The sequence below is a fragment of the Bos javanicus genome, chromosome 6, assembly GCF_032452875.1.
Source record: "Bos javanicus breed banteng chromosome 6, ARS-OSU_banteng_1.0, whole genome shotgun sequence".
Classification (NCBI taxonomy): Eukaryota; Metazoa; Chordata; class Mammalia; order Artiodactyla; family Bovidae; genus Bos; species Bos javanicus.
In genome coordinates, this window is record NC_083873.1 from 71,641,754 (window position 1) to 71,664,672 (window position 22,919).

General features: G+C 37.5%; 1 protein-coding gene across 6 annotated transcripts in view; it reads left to right on the forward strand.

Moving 5' to 3' along the window:
* Nucleotides 1-2,123: 2,123 nt before the first annotated feature.
* CEP135 (centrosomal protein 135) overlaps nt 2,124-22,919 on the forward strand; it is a 75,861-nt gene continuing 55,065 nt past the window's right edge. For 2 of the 6 annotated variants that reach the window (XM_061420210.1, XM_061420213.1), the window contains exons 1-9: nt 2,124-2,211; nt 5,198-5,354; nt 6,857-7,047; nt 7,990-8,157; nt 10,840-10,981; nt 12,993-13,077; nt 16,626-16,754; nt 18,852-19,067; nt 21,898-21,963. In XM_061420210.1, the coding sequence (XP_061276194.1) occupies nt 5,242-5,354; nt 6,857-7,047; nt 7,990-8,157; nt 10,840-10,981; nt 12,993-13,077; nt 16,626-16,754; nt 18,852-19,067; nt 21,898-21,963 (1,110 nt within the window). In that variant the 5' untranslated portion in view covers nt 2,124-2,211; nt 5,198-5,241. The other 4 variants (XM_061420211.1, XM_061420212.1, XM_061420215.1 and 1 more) reach the window with 4 other exon arrangements.

Genomic DNA, 22,919 nt, shown 5'->3' on the forward strand with positions numbered 1-22,919 from the left:
GCTCTGAGCTATGTGGAATCTTCCTGGATCAGGGATTAAACCATGTCTCCTGCACTGACAGGCAGATTCTTTACCACTGAGCTACTAGGGAAACCCAAGAATTCATGTTTTGATGTTTTATTTTGTTGGCTTTGTTAGCATCAGATTTCTTGATTGTTTTTGGTTTGCAAGCTCATTTTCAGTGAAAGGTTCTTTTTCTCTGGGGCTTCCCTGGTAGCTCAGCTGGTACCTGAAATGCAGGAGACCCCCTTCGGATTAGTGGGTGAGGAAGTTCCCCCAGAGAAGGGATAGGCTACCTACTCCAGTATTCATGGGCTTCCCTGGTGGCTCAGACGGTAAAGAGTCTGCCTGCAATTTGGGAGACCTGGGTCCAATCTGGCTCTACCTCCTGATTATTAATTTTGAGGGTAGGCCTACCAGGATTGACCCCAGTTCAGGACTCCTGTCCCCTGGTGATTTGGGGAGAGCCCAGAACAAGCTCAATTTCTACTTCCTTCTGCTTCCCTAGCCCTGATGCTCCTCTGAAGCCAAGGACCTGGGTGGTGAGCAGCAACAACTTTGGGTGTGCACCAGGGACCCTGACCCCAGGCCTTGCAACAGTGAACTTGCTCTGGTTTTCCACGTTACCTGGAGCAAAACTGGCCTATAACTTCAGTATCCCACTTACCTTTTAAACTTTCTTTGACTTTGGTTCTTACATTTTCTAACTGCTATGCATTTGGGACAAAGAGTTATCTGGGCTGGATGGCCACTGCATAGTCATTTTGCTGTGATTTTAAAAAGATATTTGTTGTTCAGGAAAAAAAAGTATTTAAATGTACGTCTTCGAGACCACAAAAACCATCTACAGAGCCTAACTCACTTCCTCTTAGAAATTCCACAAAACAACTTTTTTAAAAGCACACTGGAAGGCAGACAAGACACAACAGAAACGGTTAAAACAATACATGAATGGGTACAAAGTATTCACAACCCACAAAGCAGTTAGGTAATCGGCAAAAACAATACATTTTCAGAACGAAAGTCCTACTTGCTAGAGCAGTAATCAGAAAAGAGGAAATGAGCTCGTCTCTGATCATCTACAAGGTTTCACACGAGAAACAGAATTCTACACTTTGACCATGTGTTTTCTGTTTATGAACAAGCTCTGTAAAACGAGTTGATTTGAATTTAATTCCATTCACAAATGTTTATTGCGGTTAGTGCTAGAGAAACGTGGCTGAGTAAAATAATGTCTGACTCCAGGAATTCACAACTGGGGACGGCAGGGAGAGACATACAAACAAATAATTAAGTTTTTTGAAGGGATGAGTTATAACTCACGGGATCAAAACATCATGATGTTATATCATCATAGCGGGTTGAGTATAGTATGAGGGTCTACACATCTGGGCATGGGTGTGGGAGCAACAGTTAATTGTGTTGGGTGGTTGACAGGGAAAGTTGCAATTGTGCCTGTCGTTGGAGTTTAGGTGAAGGCATCCCCCTAACGGGTGAAGGCTAATCCGCGGCAGGGACCAGGACTGGGCAGGATTTTATCCCCGCGCGGAGAAGGTCTAGCAAGGCACGCGATCGACTTGCTGCTGCTGCTGCTGCTAAGTCGCTTCAGTCGTGTCCGACTCTGTGCGACCCCATAGACGGCAGCCCACCAGGCTCCCCCGTCCCTGGGATTCTCCAGGCAAGAACACTGGAGTGGGTTGCCATTTCCTTCTCCAATGCATGAAAGTGAAAAGTGAAAGGGAAGTCGCTCAGTCGTGTCCGACTCTTAGCGACCCCATGGACTGCAGCCTACCAGGCTCCTCCGTCCATGGAATTTTCCAGCCAAGAGTACTGGAGTGGGGTGCCCTTGCCTTCTCCGCGCGATCGACTTGGAGGAGTCCTATCGCCGGCACACGCTGAGGTTAGGGGTTCGCCGGCCGCCAGGGGGCGCCGCGGCCTCGCGCCGTGCGGGCCGTTGCGTTTCCGGGCACCGGGGCCCAGCGCCGCCATCCCGGTCGGGCGCGTCCCCGCTGCGCGCGGCGAAACGTCGGCCGCTCCCGTTACCGAGGCAACCGCGGCACCTCCTCCGCGCCGGCCCTGATCGTCTCTCCGCGCCATTTTCAAACTGTCCTAGCGCCAGAGCCGGTGTCTGGGCGGAAGGAGCCAGCGAGGGAGGCGAGGCGCGAGGGGAGATGCGACCGCAGGCGGAGGGAGCGGCGGCCCGGGCTGCGGGTGAGCGCGGCGCTGGGCGGGCTGGGCAGGGCGGCGCCTCCGCCTCCCGGGCGGTCCCCGCGGGCCGGGCCCGGGCGCTGGCGGGAGGGAGGCCGCGCGGCCTCGGGAGGAAGTGGGCCCCGGGCGGGGCGCGGAGGCCGTGTCGCCCCGCTGCGGACACCTCTTTCCCTTCTACAGCCGACAGCGGAACTGCGGCCCGGAGGTCGGCCTGGGGTTTCCCGGGCTCCTGGTTCCTCCGACCCCGCTCGCCGCGGGGTCTGTGCGGTTCCAGCAGATCCTCCTCCTACAGACTGATGGGTTGATTTAAAAGTTAAAATACCCTTTCATATAAGAATCATACAGGCCCTTTGTAAAACAAAAGTGCCCCAAAGCCTAGGACGAGTCATTTATTAACCTTTGTCCAGCATGTTAGTAAACATCCCCTCTTCCACTCTCTACTATTTTTAGTTCAGTCAGGGAGGACTTGCGAGATAACCTAGTTAATGTTGGTTTGGGGTGTTTTGTTTTTCTAGCCCTTGTGCTTATGTATTATATACATAGGAGATTATATATACACACACGCGCGCACAGGATACTTTTGTAAAAATAAGATGCACTGGCTTTCAGACGTATCTCCCCAGAGTTAAGCAAGTGGGTATGCGTGGAGGACCTCCAAACCTTACCTTTTATGTTGTTCTGCTGGGAAACTTTCAGTATGGCCGCGGTGTTTGGATGATGTAGACGGGCGTGTTGTGTTGGTGGTGAAGGACAGCAGCCCATGCATGGGTGGGGAAAGCCTAATATATGTTTTTTTGTCCTTCCTGGGAGGATTTTTAATCTTTTTCATCTGTCGTATGTGTTGATGATTTTTTTTTTTTTTTTAATATTTACTCATATTGTCTCTCAGAAGGATGTGAGGATGTATTCTTTCTGGGTAACCAAAGTTGGTACCAGACAAAAAAAGAGACAAGTTTGAATTGTGAGGCCCTGCTAGTTCTTGGTCTGACAGGTGCACTTCTGACTTCTTCAGGACTTTTTCTAGAACACCCTGCATCAGTCAGGTCCCTCTTGTGGAAGGAACCTAGAAAGAACCTAGTATAGAATGGGGACGTCATTCAGAGAAAAGGCTAACAAGAATGTGGAGAAGGAGAGATTTGTAGGAAGGAGTTATCAAGGAGCAGTACTAACTTAGGAGTCATCTGGTAAGTTGAGGCGGCATAATACAGAAACCTGAGCGGTGGGTCAGGACTCAGGAGACCTGACTGCCCACCTACTTGGTGGCCTTGTGATTTGGAATAAGTTACTCTCTCTAGGCAGCCTTTCCTCATCTTTGAATGTGGAGGGTGTCCTTGACCCTTTTCCCCTCATAGTAGTTGTGAGGATCAAATTTTGCATATATTCATATCCATTCATGTTTTATATAAATTGTGAAGAGCAATACAGATGTAAAACAAAGTTCTTGTTTGACTTAGAAATATGAGTACTAGGACCACATTTACCTGACAAAGGTTAGAAAAGAGAGCATGTTTTTTTTAAAGAAGTGGTCTTTGGATAACTCCATTTTAGGGCAGATTGATAGATGATATATTCACAGATATTTAAAAAGACAAAGATAAAAAGATACCCAGAGATACTTACATGTTGGGGTCTTGCTTTTTTAATATAAGTAAAATTTACATATGCTATTTGAAAAGCTTTGATAAATGTATACATTGGTGTGGTGTCTGTCCCCATCACCACAGTATTTTCATTACCCAAGAAGCTCCCTCATGCCCTTCCATTCAGGCTCCAACTACCCCCATCGCCCTAGGTGACAGCTGTTCTCATTTCTATGTACATAGTTTAATATTGCCTGTTCTTGAACTTCATATAATCATGGCTTCTGTTGCTCAGATAATGTTTTTAAATTCATCCATGCTGTTGACATGTACCAGTTCTGTTTTATTCTTGAGTGATATTACATTGTTTAAGTATAGTGTACTTATCCTTCTTCTGTATAGTTTTTTTTCCAGTTTGGAGCTATTATGAATAAAGATGCTTTAAATATTCTTGTAGAGTCTCTTTGTAGATGCTTATTTTCATTTTCTTGAGTAAATACCTTGGAGTAGAATCACACAGTCATAGGCTAGAAGTGTGTTTAACTTTATAAGAAACTGCCACCCTTTTTAATTTATTTTTAATTGGAGGATAATTGCTTTACAATGTTGTGTTGGCTTTTGCTGTACAACAACGTGGATCAGTTATGAGTACTTATATATCCTGTCCCTCTTGAGCCTCCCTCCCACAGACTTTTTCCACAATGATTTCACACTCCTGTAGCAACGTGAAAATTCCTGTTACTCCAAGTCCTTGAAGACATTGTACCTTTAATTTTAGCCTTTCTAGTATGGACAAAATTATATTTCATTGTGGTTTAGTTTGTATTTCTCTGATGTCTAGTGGTGTTCAGCACCTTTTCATATGATTATTCTCATTCAGATATCTTTTGCAAATCTTAGCCTTGCATTTCTTATTGGGTTGTCTTTATTAATTGTAAGGGTTCTTTCTGTATTTTATATACAAATCCTTTGTTAGATATTATGAATATGTTTCTCCTAATTTTTTAAGTTTTTGTTTTGTCAAATAAAAGGATGTATTTTGATGAGCAGACATTTTTAATTTGAAGAAATCCAATTTATCAAGTTTCTCTTTTATATTTAAAAGAAAAATTTTAAAGAGGCTTCTCTAAGTATTCTCTGCCTATCTCAGGCTTGGAAAAATATTCTTCTTTCTTTTTTCTAGCGGTTTTATTGTTTTAACTTCTGCATATTAAGTTTATGGGGGGATATTTATTTTAATGCAGCAACATGGATATCATTAGCATTGGATTTAAATCAATCTAAATATTCTAGAGGGCTGTCTGCCTGAAAAGAAACAAATAATTGCTTCATATTAAAATAATCTTTTTTTAAAACATTAAATAATAATAGTAACTGATAATAGAATAATGTTCACTCTTTTTTTATAGGATTTTAATTTTTGGAAGTGAATAAACCTAGTTTGGAACACAAGATGACTACAGCTGCAGAAAGAAAGTATCTTAATATTAGGAAAAGATTGGATCAGTTGGGATACCGCCAGACTCTGACAGTGGACTGTATACCTTTGGTAGAAAAACTTTTCAGGTAAAGATGAAAAGACTGTTGCAAACCTGTGTGACCCTGAATCCTGTTTATCTAGTTTCTGATTGAGCTTCATGCTTTAGTACAGAAATGGGTAGACTTTTTAAAACTCCTTAAAGCATCTGAAGCTTCTCTCTTCTCCATGTTGCAGAACTCTAAGGTCACCATTCACACTATACTATTTAAAGTAAATGTTTCTGAGAGTTTTGTCTGTGAGTAAAAGTACAATTTTTAATGTGATTTTCTGATCTAGTTAGGAGTTCTGTAGCTGCTTTATTCACTGGTTTTTATTTTATTGAAATGCAGTTGACATGATATTATGTTAGTCACTGGTCTTTAATTGCTACGCATTTATAATATTTCTCTAAGGTGGTTGATCATGACTTTAGCTGTTAACATGTTAATTTAACTGAAAGATTCTTTGTTATTTTTATTCTTTTCCACATAAATCCTATTACTGTGATTTGAGACTAACTAGAGCAGAGAAATGGTCTAGGAAGTTTTTGCAGTAGGACTGTATGTGATAATGATGAAAAGAAGCAAATGGATGAAAGATACTTTGTGGTCTCTAGTATGGCCTCCAGAATCCTTCATGATCTAGTTCTCGGTCAGCAATTCAAAAGTATAGGGTGGAAGTATGTTTAACTTTCCAAGAAACTGACATGCATTTTCCCCAGTGGTTTTACACTCCCTTCACCTTCCCTGTATGAACCACCTGAAGCTCCTGAACACATGTTCGCTCTCACCCTTGGTCTCTCCATGTGCTGTTCTATCTGCCTGTAAAGTCTCTTTCTCGTCTCCTTCCTGCTTTGTCTTTATGCTCAGTTAGCTGTGTGGCCTGCAGCTGTCTGTCACATATGCTGCACGTTACCTTAGCTGTTATTATTGTTGGAAATTTGTTTTACCTTCCCATTAGAATGCAGAGTCCAAGAAACTAGAGACTGACTGTTTCACTGCCATACCTAGGAGAGGCTGAACACATGGTCCGCACTAAAATATTTATTGAGTTTATCACATAGTACTGTAACTTTTGACAAATTGTTAGTAGGATATAAGCTCCTTGTCAGTGGGTTCTTTACCATGTTCCCTGCCCAGTAAATGTTGATGTAGTGAATATTCTGTTCATCTATGTTCTTAGAGGTAGGGAACTGATCCGTGTTTGTTGCGTCCCTGACACTTAGTGTGTAGCAGGCATTCAGTAAATGTTAAATGACCAAATAAGGTTCACAGATTCCACAGGATCAGGTGACTAATTAAACATGGGGGATGAGTGAGACCAGGTTGAAAGGTGATTCTGCCTATGTATGTATGCTTTATTTCTTAATTATGCCAGGAAAGTTTTGAGACCTTCCTAGTACCTTAAAAGACCTCTAGTGTTTGTTTTTGTATGTCTGATTTTCGATTTGATCTCAGTATTAACATTTAAGTCTTTTTAGAAATCTGTTTTTAGTTATTAAAAGTTAATAGAATGTTTCCTTGTATTTGCATTTTCCATTCAATATTAGTGATCTAGTTCATACAACAGAAAGTCTTCGGAAATCAAAATTATCTGCTGTGAAAGCTGAAAAAGAGAGTGCCAATTTTGATTTTGTATTGGAACCTTATAAACTTGAAAATGCAAGATTGAGTAAGGAAAATAATGAATTATACCTGGAATTAATGAAACTGAGAGAACAATCAGGTCAACATATTAAAGGTAAATTTTTGTGACTTTTGAAATTTTTGCCCTTTTTATTTTATATGTGGGAAATCCTAGTCCACCTTTGAAACTATTGATTAGAAAATGTGATAGTCTTCCTACTGACAGTTCCTGAAATATAGGGTATGTTGAAGAGCTCCCAAAAGAAAAATAAATCTGCATTCCACAACTATATTCATCTTCACTGAATGTGGATTAAATTTTTAGAATTAAAATTGCTGTAATGGTGGTGGTGTGCACTCAGTTGTGTTCAACTCTTTGTGAACCTGTGAACTGTAGCCCATCAGTTTCTCTGTCCATGGAATTTTCCAGGCAAGAATACTGGAGTGGGTTACCTTTTACTTCACCAGGGGATCTTCCCAACCCAGGGATTGAACCCGCATCTCTTGTGTCTCCTGCATTGGCAGGCAGACTCTTAACCAACTGTGGCCCCTGGGAAGCCCAAAAGTTGCTGTAGAAAATATTAAATACTGGTACTGAAGAAAAATGTTCTTATAACAACTTCTGTGTTTCTGAGAAAAAGCCGTATATCTATTGTTCTGATTCTTTTATACCCTGTTTTTGATCTAGAAGATAGAATGATTTCAGAGGGACTAGGCAAAGGGTAAATTATATGGCTAACTTATTATAAAATCTTCTTGTATTTAGTAGAAAGCCCTGGCTAATATTTGGCATGAATTGATAATCCCTTAGCTTCCTATCCAATTTACTGGATCAAAAGCTCATATTAGGCTCACCACAGAAGAAAAATATAATTCCTTTTTGTGCTTAGTGACTTATTTGCAATTTTGTTAATGGTGGTAGAAAAGTTATAATGTTCTAACAAAGCATATAAGAATCAGGTGGAGCCTTTCAAATTATTGTGACTTTTTTTTTGTTTTATGGAATGGAAGGACTTATTGATGTATAAAATACTCTTTAAATCTTTTTCATTTTAAGAGTTGAAAACCACATTGAAAAAGTGTGCACGTGAAACAGCTGATCTGAAATTTCTAAATAATCAATATGTTCATAAACTCAAACTTATGGAGAAAGAAAGCAAAGCTAAGAATGAGAAAATTCAACAGCTTCAAGAAAAGAATTTGCAAGCTGTAGTTCAAACTCCAGGTGAATCTGTTTCCTCTCAAAACAAATTATATACATCTAATCTTTTATTAATTAATTTATTTTTTTACATCTAATCTTTTAAAGATGTTAAAACTGTCGACTGAAATGGGACTTTTGGTATTCATGCTTTAGACTTTAGTATTTGAAAAGATGTATTTGGATAGTCACAAAACCTTTAAAATTTATTTCTGAAGACCCAGCTTATATTTCTATGCATGTGCTGAGAAACTTACGTTAACAGTAACTTCTTAGGTATAAGTCATCTAACCTCAGTGCCTAGGGTTTTATTTCCTCTATTATTAGTTTGAATTCTTTTTTCTATTATTATTATCACCATTATTAATTATAAAAATACTTCATACTCTAAAGACTTTGAAAATGATATACCTTGTTATTTCTTAGTTTATTTTACTCTTCTTAGCCTTATGCTCAGTAGCTCTCAAGGAAGAAAACAGAAATGATGGGCCATATGCAGAGTTAGTGGTTGTCCAGGCTCAAAGCTGATGGCAGAATCTCCAGATCATGGAGGTGTCTAAACCATGAGACTTAATGTTATGGAAGCAAACGAGGTGAAGGCAGGTCCTGAATTATGAGACTTGGTAGAGACTGAGGGATTAAAGAACGTGGTGAGGACCAGTAGTAATTTGGTCAGAATGAAGATTGCCATCAGAAGAGAGTTGAAGACCGGGAAGCTGGCTCAGTTCTATCTGGTGACACAGTCCAGGCTTAATCATGTTACTGTGTGCCTGTAGCTGAGTGAAGAGGAGAATCTGAGAATTGAAGAATTGCAAGCTGGGAGGCCAGGATCAGGGAGGAATCTGTGGGACTTGAAATGGCAGAAAATAAGCTGGGAGAGGGAGGAGTGTGAGCCAAAGGCAGAAAAGCTGGGGAAATGTGGGAGAGGATCTCAGAAGTAACTAGAAGATTAAGAAAACAAAAAAAGGAGGATAATTAGATTTTCTGAGAAAAGAGTGGGCCTAAATCAAGAGTGATTTAGGAGGTATAATCTCTAAAATTTAGTGATGGATAAATTTGGTAAACTTGGGATGTAGAGGAATTTCCAAATTTCTGTTTGAAGTGATTGAGTGGATGAATGAGGATATTAATACTATTTCTTTCTTTCTTTTTTTGGCTGCACCATGGGGCATGTGGGATGTTAGTTCCTTAACCAGGGATCAAACCTGTGCCCCTAGTCTTAACCATGAGACCACTAGCAAGGATGCCCTGGTACTATTTCTTAAGATAGGGAATATGGAAAACAGAACAGAAGTCCACCGTTTACAAAGGGTTTGTTGAGTATGTTATATCCATGGGACATTAACATTGAAACTCCTAGTATGCAGTGGAATATGTAGATCTGTCCTCAGAAATATGGTCCTAGATGGAGATTCACATTTGGAAATCATTGGAATATCCTGAGAACAGAAGCTTTGAATGTGGTAGGAGTTACTAGTGAGATTATATATAGATTGGAAAGAGAGGAGAACCAAAGACAGACCTTAGGAAATTGTCTTTTAAGGCACAGATGGAAGAAGAGGGTCTTTGAAAGAAACTGAGAAGGAGCAACCAAGGAGGAAAACCAGGAAATAAGGGAAGAAAGTGGTTTACCTTGTTCAGCTGTGTAACTACAAGCAGGCCATTTAAATACTTTTGACCTGGTTTCTTCATCCTCAAAACAAGAGGTTGCTGCTGCTGCTGCTAAGTCACATCAGTCGTGTTCAACTCTGTGCGACCCCATAGATGGCAGCCCACCAGGCTCCCCTGTCCCTGGGATTCTCCAGGCAAGAACACTGGAGTGGGTTGCCATTTCCTTCTCCAATACACGAAAGTGAAAAGTGAAAGTGAAGTCTCTCAGTCGTGTCCAACTCTCCGCGACCCCATGGACTGCAGCCCACCAGGCTCCTCCGTCCATGGGATTTTCCAGGCAGGAGTGCTAGAGTGGGGTGCCATTGCCTTCTCCGAAACAAGAGGTTAGGAGTATAAAAAAACTTGTTAGGATTCTAAGGCACACAGAGTTGTGGGTTGTGTTTGTTCTTTGTGAGGGTCAGTTAGTTTTTCAAGTACATGTCTAATCTTGGCCAGGTACTGGAAAAGGTAAATTATCCTTGTGGTTTGGGCCAAGATGGGATATATCTAGCCATCAAAAGAAATTATACCTACTAGTTTTAAGGATAATTAAGAAAATTCCCCATTAATTCAGGATACATATTCTTCTCTATACTAATTTTGATTCTTAAAGTTTCAATTATCTGCTCCTTTGGCCTTGCTTAATAAACATGTTTATTTTAGTTAACATTGACTTCAGCTTCTCATTTGACAGTTTTCTGCCGGTGATGACGTCTTGAGCTCTGTCATGTACAACAAGGCACACTCAGCTTTTAATCTTGCCAGAGTTTGGTCCCCATCTCATGAAGGAACAGATTAAATCTGGGCATATATACCAAGCATGCAGAAAATAAAGCTTGCTTTCTAACCATGTCTTGTTGAGTTTTTCAGAAATGAGTTGTTTAGTTAAAGATCAGGTGGGTATTTATATATAAGGGAAAAAACATTTGACCTGGCTCTTATGTAATAAGAGCTAGAGACATACTTTATAACAAAAAGGCTAGCCTTCTAAACTATTTAATTCTAAGACAGTGTTTTGTTGTCAGTTTTTTGAAATACACTTTTTTTTTTTTTTAGGTGGCAAGAAAAGAAATATTGCTTTTAGGCGCCAGCGCATGCAGATTGATGAACCAGTCCCTCCCTCTGAAATCAGTTCATATCCGGTTCCTCAGCCAGATGACCCTTACATCGCAGACCTCCTGCACGTGGCTGATAACAGGTGCATTAAAGAATTCTCTGTTGGCTTTAGTTACATGATCACTTGGTTAGCCCTAAGTTTCTTGGTAGTAGGGTTTTGTCTTCTTAACTAGCCTATCTCTGGTATGTAGCATAGAACTTTGCACAAGCATTCAGTAAACGCTTTCTGAATATATTCTGAATATAAAAGGTTTTCACTTGTTTTGAAATTTGATTTCAAGTAAATCATATATCTGGGGTTTCTGTCTATATTTGCTTTAAAACTATTTAGTGCCACCTACAGCCTATTTCAGTAGAGTTGCTTTGACATTCAGCTTTATCACCCAAGTAAATCTTCTACAGACTCTCTATTACTTCAGATTTTTCTCTAATGCTCGTAGCATGAGTAGACTTGTAACTGGCTTTGATATTCTTGCTTCATGATTCTCTGGCTCTGTATGTTGGTGTTTCCTTAACTTGGAGTCAGATGTAAATTCTATTTTAATTATTAACTTCAATAAACTCTTTGGAAAAGGCTATGTAAGTGTTCTTGGGATGTAAAGATGCAACTTTTGAGACGTTTACGACCCGGTAAGAAGATGAGACAAGGGGAGATACACAGAATGCCGTTAAGAACATCTTAAACAGTGCAGAGGAGTAGAAGAGCAACTAGTGACAGCCTCTCTGGTCACGGCTGCAGAAACAGTGTAAAGTACAGAATACACCAGTGCAAATGGTTAGTGCAGCTAGCTTTTTACTTTGTAGATTATGTAGACAATATGAGAGAGTTTTCTACTTTATTATTAATCTCTATAGCAATTAAAAAAAAAAGACATTGGTTGGGGGACTAATTAGGGTCTTTAGCTCAGTTATTCTCACACAATATTTTGTACCTGTATTTATATACTTACTTGACTTTACCCATGAAATATTTTGTGTTTTGTTTTTCTGGTACTTATAAACTAGGACTTAGACAATGTGTTAGTATTATTTACTGAGTTTTAGAGGGCTCTGTATGTATTCGATTCAATGGACATGAACTTGGGAAAATTCTGGGAAATGGTGAGAAACTGAGGCCTGGGATGCTGCAGTCCATGGGGTCGCAAAGAGTTGGACACGACTTAGTGACTGAACAACAACGTGTATCATTTTCTGTCTTTTTCTTTCCCTTAATATTCTTCTTTTCTATCAAGCCATCATAGGTAGCATTAGTCTCTTGATTATCTTATTTGTTGAATTTGCACATGCACATTTAACTTTATTTAGAGTCATTCACGCATATGTGAGTGTGGTTGCACACGTACTGCTCTCCTACTCCTGGATTAGTGGGTAGTATTGGTTCTAGTAATGCTAATAGCAGGTACAAGCAGTGTTCAGCTGTACTCTATCTACCCTATGGAAAAGCTCTCTTAAAATTAAACCTGGCTTCAGGCTTTATTTTTCCAGTATGAAAGTGATTGTGACTTGTTTTGTTAATGCTTGGCAAAGTTTGATGTAGTACGGTACATTTAGGATTCATATAATTCAGATGATTTAGACAAATCTTGATTCCCTTGGAATTAACAAGTTCCAGGAAAGAGTAGTTTTTTTTGCTGTAGTTACCTGGAAAATTGATATTTCTCAGTATTTTTCTTCTCTCTTAAGATTGTAAGATAGTTTGTTAGAAAATACAGGGTCATGTGGGTTCAAAAAACATTTAGTCCCTTATTTCACTTAATAGTATTGTGAGTTTTGGACTCAATGCTTAGTTCCCTGAACCTAAGAATTGGCAACAGTACCCAGAGGAATTTGTCCTAAGAATCAAGATGCAGTAGGAGACATAATGTATCTGAGTTTCAGATTATTTACCACTCAGTTTTGTATCTGTTCTTATAAAATTAAATCTCTAAGATGATGTACTCTGTGCTGTGGCTTGGGACCCCTTTGGCACAGCACCTCCTACCTCACTGAGAAACAAAAGTTGAGGGTTTTTAAAAGAAGGTATCTAATTTCACTTTTGTAACTTTGTATTTCTTATCAAAAATATATTGACATTACTTATAAATATGTTTCAGAATTCAAGAACTTCAACAAGAAGTCTGCCAGTTACAAGAGAAGTTAGCAATGATGGAAAGTGAACTGAGAGATTATAACAAGCAGGTAGGATTTTTTATTTGCCTAGTTGGGATTGAGGTGAGTGTGCTGTGACTGTGAATAGAATTGGGTTATGTTTAATATTTCTGAAACCTGAGTTTTTAATACAGCTTTTCTTTTTAGTAAATTCGTTAATAGAATTAATAGATGGAATGGCTTAGATGGCTTCAGAGCCTTCAGTCCATTCCCTGCATTATGCATTGAGGTGAATAGTAGTTGTTTTTTTTTTTTTTTAAGGTGAATCATCTATCTCCCCAAATATTATAAACATATTAACTGTTTCCATCTCAAGAGGTATTTTATTGAAGTGTGCTATGCTTTATAATAGTATTTTTAAAAACTTCTTTTACCCTTTCTGTAGATTTTATCATTTTGAATATGTCTTTGAAAGTTACTCTTCCGAGTTGCCATGCTTATTGAATATTTTCTCTATAAGCACTAGTACCCCATACGACAGTTTTCTAAAGAAGCAAGGGAATGAATAAATTCAGGGTTACATGAAAACTTTGAACAAGCTTTGTTCTTTTATACTTTTGGTGTCTTGGCTAAATTCTGATTTGGGTAATTACAGGCTTGCTTTCTTAATATGCTTACTGAAGTTTAAATCAGGTAACACGTTTTCCATATTCTGCACATAACTATGTTTTTTTGGAGTGAAGAAATCTGCACATACCAATATAGATGTAACCTATGTATTGGTATAAGTGTTAAGTTTATGAAGTACTTTGAAGATCACTTGGATAAAATGGAGTTAAAAGGAATTATAGTAATGTCATCCAAAAAACTTATTTTATGGAGAGATGTTGAACATATCAAATATGCATATGAGATGAATATTAATTGATATTTTTCAATTTATAGTCAGTCATTCTTTCATCACATTTTTTTCTAAGTACTTTTTGAACACAGACTGACCAGTATTGTCTCCGTGAGGTGGCTGAGGTGTTTGAAGAAAATAGCCTGACCATTCTGATTGAAATCACCAATTTAATGTGGTTATCAATATTGATTGAGTCTACTCTATTCTCTATCAGTTTTTTTTTTTTTTGGTGGGAGTTTGTTCTGTTCTTCTCAGCATATATTCCAGATTTTACTGTTCTCTTCAAGCTCTTTCCATGGCCTGTAACACCCTCCTCAGGATATCATTTTCTTTTTCAGTTTCCTATCTCTGCCTTTAAAATGAGCAGTATTCACAGGTTCTCCTTAAGATTTAATGGGTAAGATGGTATTCTTCCTGTTTAAGGTTTCATGCACTTGGCCCCATTCCCTCTCTTCTCCTTAGGATATTGCTTTAATCAGTTATTCCTTAACAAACTTATATGGCCATTTTAATGGCTATGAATTTTTTCAGTCTTCGTAACAGAACTGTGAGGAGATGCTTTTATCATCATCACTAATACCCCTTAAAAAATATTTTAATTACCTTTCCCCTCTTGCTAACTAAGGCCTTCTTCTCCCTCATGCATACTTCTCTAAAGGGTGTCTTACTCGTCTTTCTCTACTTCTTCACGTTCTGTTCACTTCTTAACCTTCTGTTGGCTTCTGTCCCCAACTATATAAGTTGATCTAGTTACTGTTGACATTAGTTGCTGCATCCAGAAAGATACTTTTAAGTCTTCATTTTCGTGACTCACTCTGCAGTATTTGACATTATTGATCATTCCTCTTTGAAAATCTTCTGTGGCTTCATTTTCTTTTGGTTTTCCTTTTCTTGCGTTTTTTTTTTTTTTTTTTTAAGCCTCTTATAATATCGTCTTTGCTCTTTTGTCTGCCTGCTCCCTAAAATATCACCGATCCCTAAGATTCTTTTACTTCTCCTCTCCATGTTTTCTCAGATAGTCTCATCTACTCTCTTAGTTTATTAGCTGAACGTTGATGACTCCCCAGTCTCTCAGGCTGACACTTTCTGCTGAGTTCCATTCTGATATGCCCAGCTTGACACTGGCATTTCCACTTGGATGAATGCTGTCTGTACACATATGCCTAGTGCTAAACTTTCCAGCTTCTGTCTCACATTTGTTTCTCCTCCTGTATTCTCAACTTTGATTGGAAGCTTCAGCATCCACCCAAGCCAGCATTCTGTAGTCTTTATATATCTCATTCTCTGCCTGTCACATACCACTCACCATGTTCTGCCAGTTCTTAAACTTACATACTCTGTTCTGTCCTGTCCCACTGTTTCTTAGGCTCTAATCATCTCTCATACGTTCCTACAGTAGGTCTCCTTGCTTCTGGTCCTGTTCTTATCACATTCACCCTTTACTCTTGAGTAATATTTCTCCCTAGTGAAGTATACAGTGCTTATCATATGCTATGCTATGCTATGCTAAGTCACTTCAGTCGTGTCTGACTCTGTGTGACCCCATAGACGGCAGCCACCAGGCTCCCCGTCCCTGGGATTCTCCAGGCAAGAACACTGGAGTGGGTTGCCATTTCCTTCTCCAATGCATGAAAGTGAAAAGTGAAAGCTCAGTCGTGTCCGACTCTTAGTGACCCCATGGATTGCAGCCTACCAGGCTCCTCCATCCATGGGATTTTCCAGGCAAAAGTACTGGAGTGGGGTGCCAGTTCCTGCCTAATTCTTTGGACTCATCTCCAACTATTAATTTCCCTTGCATGTTATAATTCAGTCATACCAAGTCATTTCTGCTCCCTTAAACATACCGTGTTGCCTAGTGCTTCTTTGTCACTGCCGGGAATATCCCTCCTATCTTCTCTGCCTAGCATATGTTATAACTTTTTTGGACTTATTTATTGCCTTGACTACTTTGGTACTGTGTACCTATTTCTATTATTGTATCATTGAACAACATATTAAAGCAATTATTGGTTTATTTTCTTGCTTTTCCTGTAAAGCTGTGTGTTTCTGAAAGTAAGGGATCATGTTTTATTCATCTTTGTATATTTAGAACTATGCTCAATAATTGCTTGTTAAATTGAATACTTGGTTTTTGTTTTCATTTTTTTTTTTTGAAAAGAAAACCAAAGTTTGAAAGTGTGTGTGTGTTTTTCTAGATTCTTGGGTGGGAATTCATGGTTGGTAGTGATGTTTTTGATTGTATATCTGTTTTTTTCTACATAATAGTAAAGCAAATTCATTCTGGCCTCATATCCTTTTTAATACTGAATTTCAGTAGCAAATCATTTCCTTTTTGTTTTATATTCATTTGTTTATCTCCCAGTTATTTCAACAGGCACTGAAGTAGTTCAGACTCAGTTCCAGGACTTAGTTTCTTTTTGTATAAACATTGCCTAATCTTAGAGGAGAGGAAAAAAAAAACCATAAAATTGGAAAGAATCTCTTCAGTAAAAATACTTATGAAACCTGTGTTGACAATTCTTAGGTTGAGATTTTCTGTGTATATTTTTGCTCTGTATAAATGGATCTCATAATACCATTTATGTGTCAGTAACATATATGAGTGTTAATCTTTTGTATACATTGTGGGGCATAAGAAAAATGGAAGTATATTCAAATAAACGTTTGTCCAGTATTAATCATTTCAGTTCAAAACCATATCTTTAAAAATGATAGCACAACTTTATGTTTTCAGATTGAACTTAGAGAACGAGAGATAGAACGACTGTCGATTGCATTGGATGGGGGTCGCTCCTCTGATATCCTTTCTCTGGAGACTAGAAATAAAGCCAACGAAAAGCTTATTGCTCATTTAAATATTCAGGTAACGACTTTATATATTTCACTGAGCATATAAAGTTGTAAGTGTTTTTAATGGTCTTGGGTTTGTAAAGGTGAAAGAGTTGTTTACTTGGGTATTTATAGCAGAAAAGATTTCATAGAGTCAAAGTATCCAAAATTGGGTACAGCTGTTGAAAAATCCTGTTTTTATATTTAATGAGGTGCAGGAATTGATATACCACAGTGATACGTGTTTAAAAGAAAAGAATAAACTGAAGGTAAGAAGTAATCCTCAGTTTGCTTTAAAAATTGTGTATATACATTCAGAGAGAGAAAACACTAGAAGAAACTATGCCAAAATACACTAATAAAGGTTTATCTTTGTGTGGTGACATAGTCTTCTGTGTGATTTTCTCCATTTTCAGAATTTGTATTTCTTTTATAGTGTAAAAAATATTATTTTAAAAATAAATATAAAAATTAAACATAACAGTTTTTATTGAACTATGTAGTAGTTTGCCTTGCCATGCATTTGACCTAAGAGTGAAAGAGCAAGAGACTTCTGTGAAACGTGACAAATGACCTTTAGAAATTTTTTTTTAACTGAAGTATAGTTGAGTTACAGTGAATGTTAGTTTCTGATATACAGCAAAGTGATTCAGTTATCCATATTATATATGTATTATTTTTCATATTCTTTTCCATTATGTTTTTTTGTTTGTTTTTAACTGCACTGGGTCTTCTGTGCTGCACGTGGGCTTTGGTTTTGACGGTCGGGGCTACTTTCTAGTTGCAGCGCACAGGCTTCTTGTTGAGGTGGCTTCTCTTCTTGCCAAGCTTAAGCTCTAGGGCACACAGTCTTTTAGCAGTTGCAGCTGGTGGGCTCAGTAGTTGCCTTTTTCAGGGTTAGTTCCCCCGTGGCATGTGGGATCCTAGTTTCTGGATGAGGGGTTGAACTAGTGTCCCCTGCTTTGGCAAGTGGATTCTTAACTACTGGACCACTAGGAAAGTCCTTCCATTGTGTTATATTACATGTTGTTGAATATAGTTCCCTGTGCTATATGGTAGGACCTTGTTTATTTTATATACAATAGTCTGTATCTGCTAATCCCAAACTCCTAATTTATCCCTCCCCAATCCCCTCTCCCCTTTGGTACCCATAAGTTTGTTTTCTGTGTCTTCGAGTCTGTTTCTGTTTTGTAAATAAGTTCATTTGTATTTTTTTTATTCCACATATAAGTGACATCATGGTGTTTGTCTTCTTTCTGACTTCATTTAGTATGATAATCTCTAGGTCCACTCATGTGTCTGTAAATGGCATTATTCCATTCTTTTTTATGGCTGAATAATATTCTATTGTGTACACACACACACACACACACACACACACACACACACTGCATCATCTTTATCCATTCATCTGTCAAGGACGTTAGGTTGTTTCCATATGATCTTTAGACATTTAGATATCACTGCTGCCTCAACTGTAGCCAGAGTAGATTAAGTCCCAAATATTAGCATAGCTCTTGAGCAGTGCTGTTCAGTAGAAATAGGATATGAGCCACATGTGTCATTTAAAATTTCCTAGTAGTCTAATTAAAAAAAGTAAAAACAAAACAAGTGAAATTAATTTTAATAATGTATCTACTTAAATATATCCAAAATGTTATTTCAACATGTAGTTGGTATTGTCAAATATCATTGGCATATTGTACTATTTTTTTGTACTAAGTCTTTGGACTCCTCTTTGTATTTATAGCACACCTCTGGACTAGCCACATTTTAAGTGCTTAGTAGCCATATGCAGATCTAGTGGCTTCTGTGTGGTACAGCACTCCAGACTAATATTATCATAGTGGTAATCTTGTCATATATTTAGAACTCTATGTTGGGAAAAGGTTCATACAAATTTCTTACTTATCCTTTCCTTCCATGCTTGAAAACTGAAGACATATATATATTTTTACTAAACCACACATCAGCAGTTTTACAAATAAAAACAATATAAATTTGAAAATGTAAAATAGCTGGAGTTTTAACTTTCAGTATTTTAAAAAACACAGTATTTTGAAATATTTTGAAAGTTCAGTATTTGATAATTTTCCAATTTATTAACTTATGAATTACAAATTCAATTTAGGTTGACTTTCTTCAGCAAGCTAATAAAGATCTGGAAAAGCATATACAAGAGCTTATGGAAACCAAGGAAACAGTAACATCTGAAGTTGTTAATTTAAGTAACAAAAATGAAAAACTCTGCCAGGAATTAACTGAAATAGACCAGTTAGCACAGCAGTTGGAAAGACACAAAGAAGAAGTGCTCAAGACTGCTGACAAAGAACTTGAGGAAGCAAAGGTACATCTAGGCTATGGGGGTGCTCGTCAATTCTCCTAGAGAGGAGTGAGCTTGAGTTCTTTTGGTATCCTATCCAGGTCTTTTGGTTTGTTTTGTAATTCAAGTTTTTTTTTAAGTGTTATTTACATGCTCTAAATGTTTGCACTTTCTCCAGTTGTTCGTGTGTCTTTCTGGAGCAAATCTATTTTTATGGCAATTTTCCAGATTCCTCCCTCTTTTCATTCAAGATTTTCATCTGTCCTTTCTCTACATTATAAGCAGGCTTCTGAAGTTTGTCCTCTAGGTCATTATGTGCTCAGGAGCCCTTTAAAGGTATTTTTTGAAACTATATATGTCCTTGCACATTTTTAAGTTGGTAGCTAACATTTTTCATCTTTAAATAGATGCAAAGGATGTAATTTCTAATCAGTTGTTAAGATTGATCTCTTAAAATAAAATTGTCATATTGTTCTTATAAATATAACCAGCAGAATCCAAATGACCCTTCTTGAAATCCCCACAAAATTGTATCTTATTGTAACATATTTTATGCTTGAATATCTTTTTATGATAACTATCAAATGTCTCTGCAATTAAAAATACATGAATTGAAATTTTTTTAATTTAAAAATATCCTGTGACTATAAGGTTCAGAATGTTAGCATTTTCCTGTAAAACGTGTTATTATAATTATTAGTAGTCAGTGGATCAAAGTGACAGATGTAGCACAAATGTTGGTAAATACTTATCAAATAAAAAAGTAAAATTGTACTGAAAGTACATCTTTTAGTAAGATATAATGGGAGAAAATAGCATCTTAATTAAAGGCTTTGATGAGCCCCAACATTTCAGGTGTTGTCTGGTACTTCAGAAGTTTTTTATATGTAGAGGTATAGTATGAAATTAGAAGCTTGCCTTTCTTTTGAAAAGTGGGTAAAAGGCAATTGTGGAAGGGTAGGTGGGAAAGAAGAATTCACATGATACCTAGACCACAGGTTTTCAGGTATATAATTTTTAAGAAGGATATTTTCAAATTAATCCAGATATTGATTTCATAAAACTGTATGTATATGATAGTTTTGCATAATACTTGGATAATCTTTATATTATCCCAAGCATGAGTATAACCTATTAATAGTTTTAAGGTCACTACTTTATATCAACTAAATAAAATGAATTAATCTTATACAGTGTCATCTCCATTAATTAGTAGAATAGAAAGAAACTACCTCAACATAATAAAGGCCATAGTGAAAAGCCCACAGCTAACATCATACCCAGTGGTGAAAGACTGAAACCTTTTCCTCCAAGATTAGAAACAAGACTAGGATGTCCATTCTCCCTACTTCTGTTCAACATAGTACTGAAAGTCTTGGCCAGAGGAATTAGGCAAGAAAAAAGAAGTAAAAGCCATTCAAATTGGAAATAAAGAAGTAAAGTTTTGTTTCCAGATGAAATGATATGTGTAGAAAACCCTAAAGATGCCAATAAAAAAAAAAAAACAAAAAACAGAACTAATAAATTCAGCAAACTTGCAGGATACAAAATCATTGCATAAGAATCTGGGTGCATTTCTATATTAAAATCCAAAAAGAAAATTAAGAAAATAATCCTGTTTACAATAGCGTCAAAAAGAATAAAGATCTCAGGGATAAACTTAACCAAGGAGGCAAAAGACTTGTATACTGAAAACTATAAAACACTGCTGAAAGAATTTAGAGACAGAAATAAATGGAAAGATATCCTGTGTTCATGGATTGGAAGACTATTGTTTGAATGTCCCTACTACCCAAAACAATCTGCAGATTCAGTGTGATCCCTCTCTAAATCCCAGTGATTTTTTTTTTTTTTTTTTACAAAAATAGGAAAAAAATCCTAAAATTCATATGGATCTCAAGGGGCCCAGAATAGCCAAAACAACCTTGAAAATGAAGGAAACATAATTAGTGCAATTTTTTAAAATTGTTTATTTTACCAGGTCTTAGTTGTGGCATGTGGGATCAAGTTCCCTGAGCAGGGATCAAACCTGGGCCCCCTGTGTTGGGAGCATGGAATCTTAGCCATTGGGCCACCAGGGAAGTCTCAGTTAGTGCAGTTGTAATTTTGCTTTTGTGACTTTAGTTTCTTTGCAGTATTTCTGTGTCTCATTGCTTTCCTTTTCCACTTTCTTTTGCATATTCTCTCATGTGTGCACAACATACTGAACACTGTCACACGTCACGTTGAAAGTAGTCGAGAATGACAACTTGGCTCAGTAAAAGATTCCTGTTAGGTCATAATATTTTAATCTTGGCATTCAGCACTCTTAGTTGCCATTTAGAGGATCCAGGTTGATCGTCTCCTGGATGAGGGCATGGCAACCCTCTCCAGTATTCTTGCCTGGAGAATTCCATGGACAGAGGAGCGTGGTGGGCTACCGTCCATGGGGTAGCCAAGAGTTGGACACGACTGAGCGACTAAGCACAAGCACAGGGTGTTAGTAGTGGGTGGTGAAAGAGCAAATAGGATGGGAAAGTCAGGAAATGACAGGGCTGGAAGAGGAGTCCTAAAAACCAGGGCTCAAGGAAAGTCCTACAATTATACAGACAGAAGAAGATTTTCAAGGGCCTCTCTTGTTGCACATGTTACAAATAGGTCCCTATAAGCATTCAGGATACCAGAAATTGAAGAGAAACCTAAACTTTGCCTCCTCTTCATTGAAACTGAGGCATAGAGCTGGCTAAAACTTTTGTTCCCCCTGATGACAGAGAACATGAATTACTCAAAAATGACTTGGCTTCATTTTCACTGTCACTTAGTGTTAAGTATCCTTGACTTTTAGGTATGTACCTAATAAGCTTTTTATTCCTAGAAAGAGATTAAAAAAAAGCTTTCTGAAATGCGGAATCTTGAAGAAACAATGGGAAAACTTCAACTGGTGAGTAGGTTTTGTATTGAATTGCCAGAATTTTCATTAAGAAAAATTTTATGTTTTATTTTACTTTTTTGTTTACTAATTATAATTTACCTATCATAATGTTTACTGTTTCAAGTGTACAGTCCAGTGGTTTTGGTATAGATACAAAGTAGTGCAGCCATCACTACTAATTCCAGAACATTTTAATCACTCCAAAAAGAAACCTCATACCCATTAGCAGTCACTCCTCATTTTCCTCTGCTCAACCTCTGACACACACTAATCTGCTTTCTGTCTCTCTAATCTATAATTTGCCTATTCTAGATATTCTATGTAAATGAAATTATACAATATATAACCTTTTATGTGTGACTTCCACTTAACCCATTGTTTTCAAGGTTCATGCGTATCATAGCATGTATCATTACTTCTTTTTTATGGCTAGTAATATCCCATTGTATTATATATTTGGTTACATTTATATTTTATAATTCTTTTTTTATATTTCTAGAAATTAAAAAAAATTTATTGTAATAGAGTTGATTTACAATGTTGTGTTAGTTTTAGACATACAGCAAAGTGAGTCAGTTATACATGTATTTACTCTTTTTTATAGATTCTTTTATATATATATATATAGGCCATTACAGAGTATTCAGTGGAGTTCCTTGTGCTATACAGTAGGTCCTTATTAATTTTCTATTTTATATATAGTAGTATGTATATGTCACTCCCAGTCTCCCAGTTTATCCCTCTCCCTGCTTACCCCCAGCTAACCATTAGTTTGTTTGCTACATCTATAATTGTGTATCTGTTTTGTAGATAAATTCATTTGTACTCATTTTTTAGATTTCATATATAAGCCATACCATATGATATTTGTCTTTCTCTGACTTATTTCAGTCAGTATGTATATTTGTATACTTCTTTAATCTCATATATAATAGGTAGCAAGTTACACTCAAATTTGGAAAGCC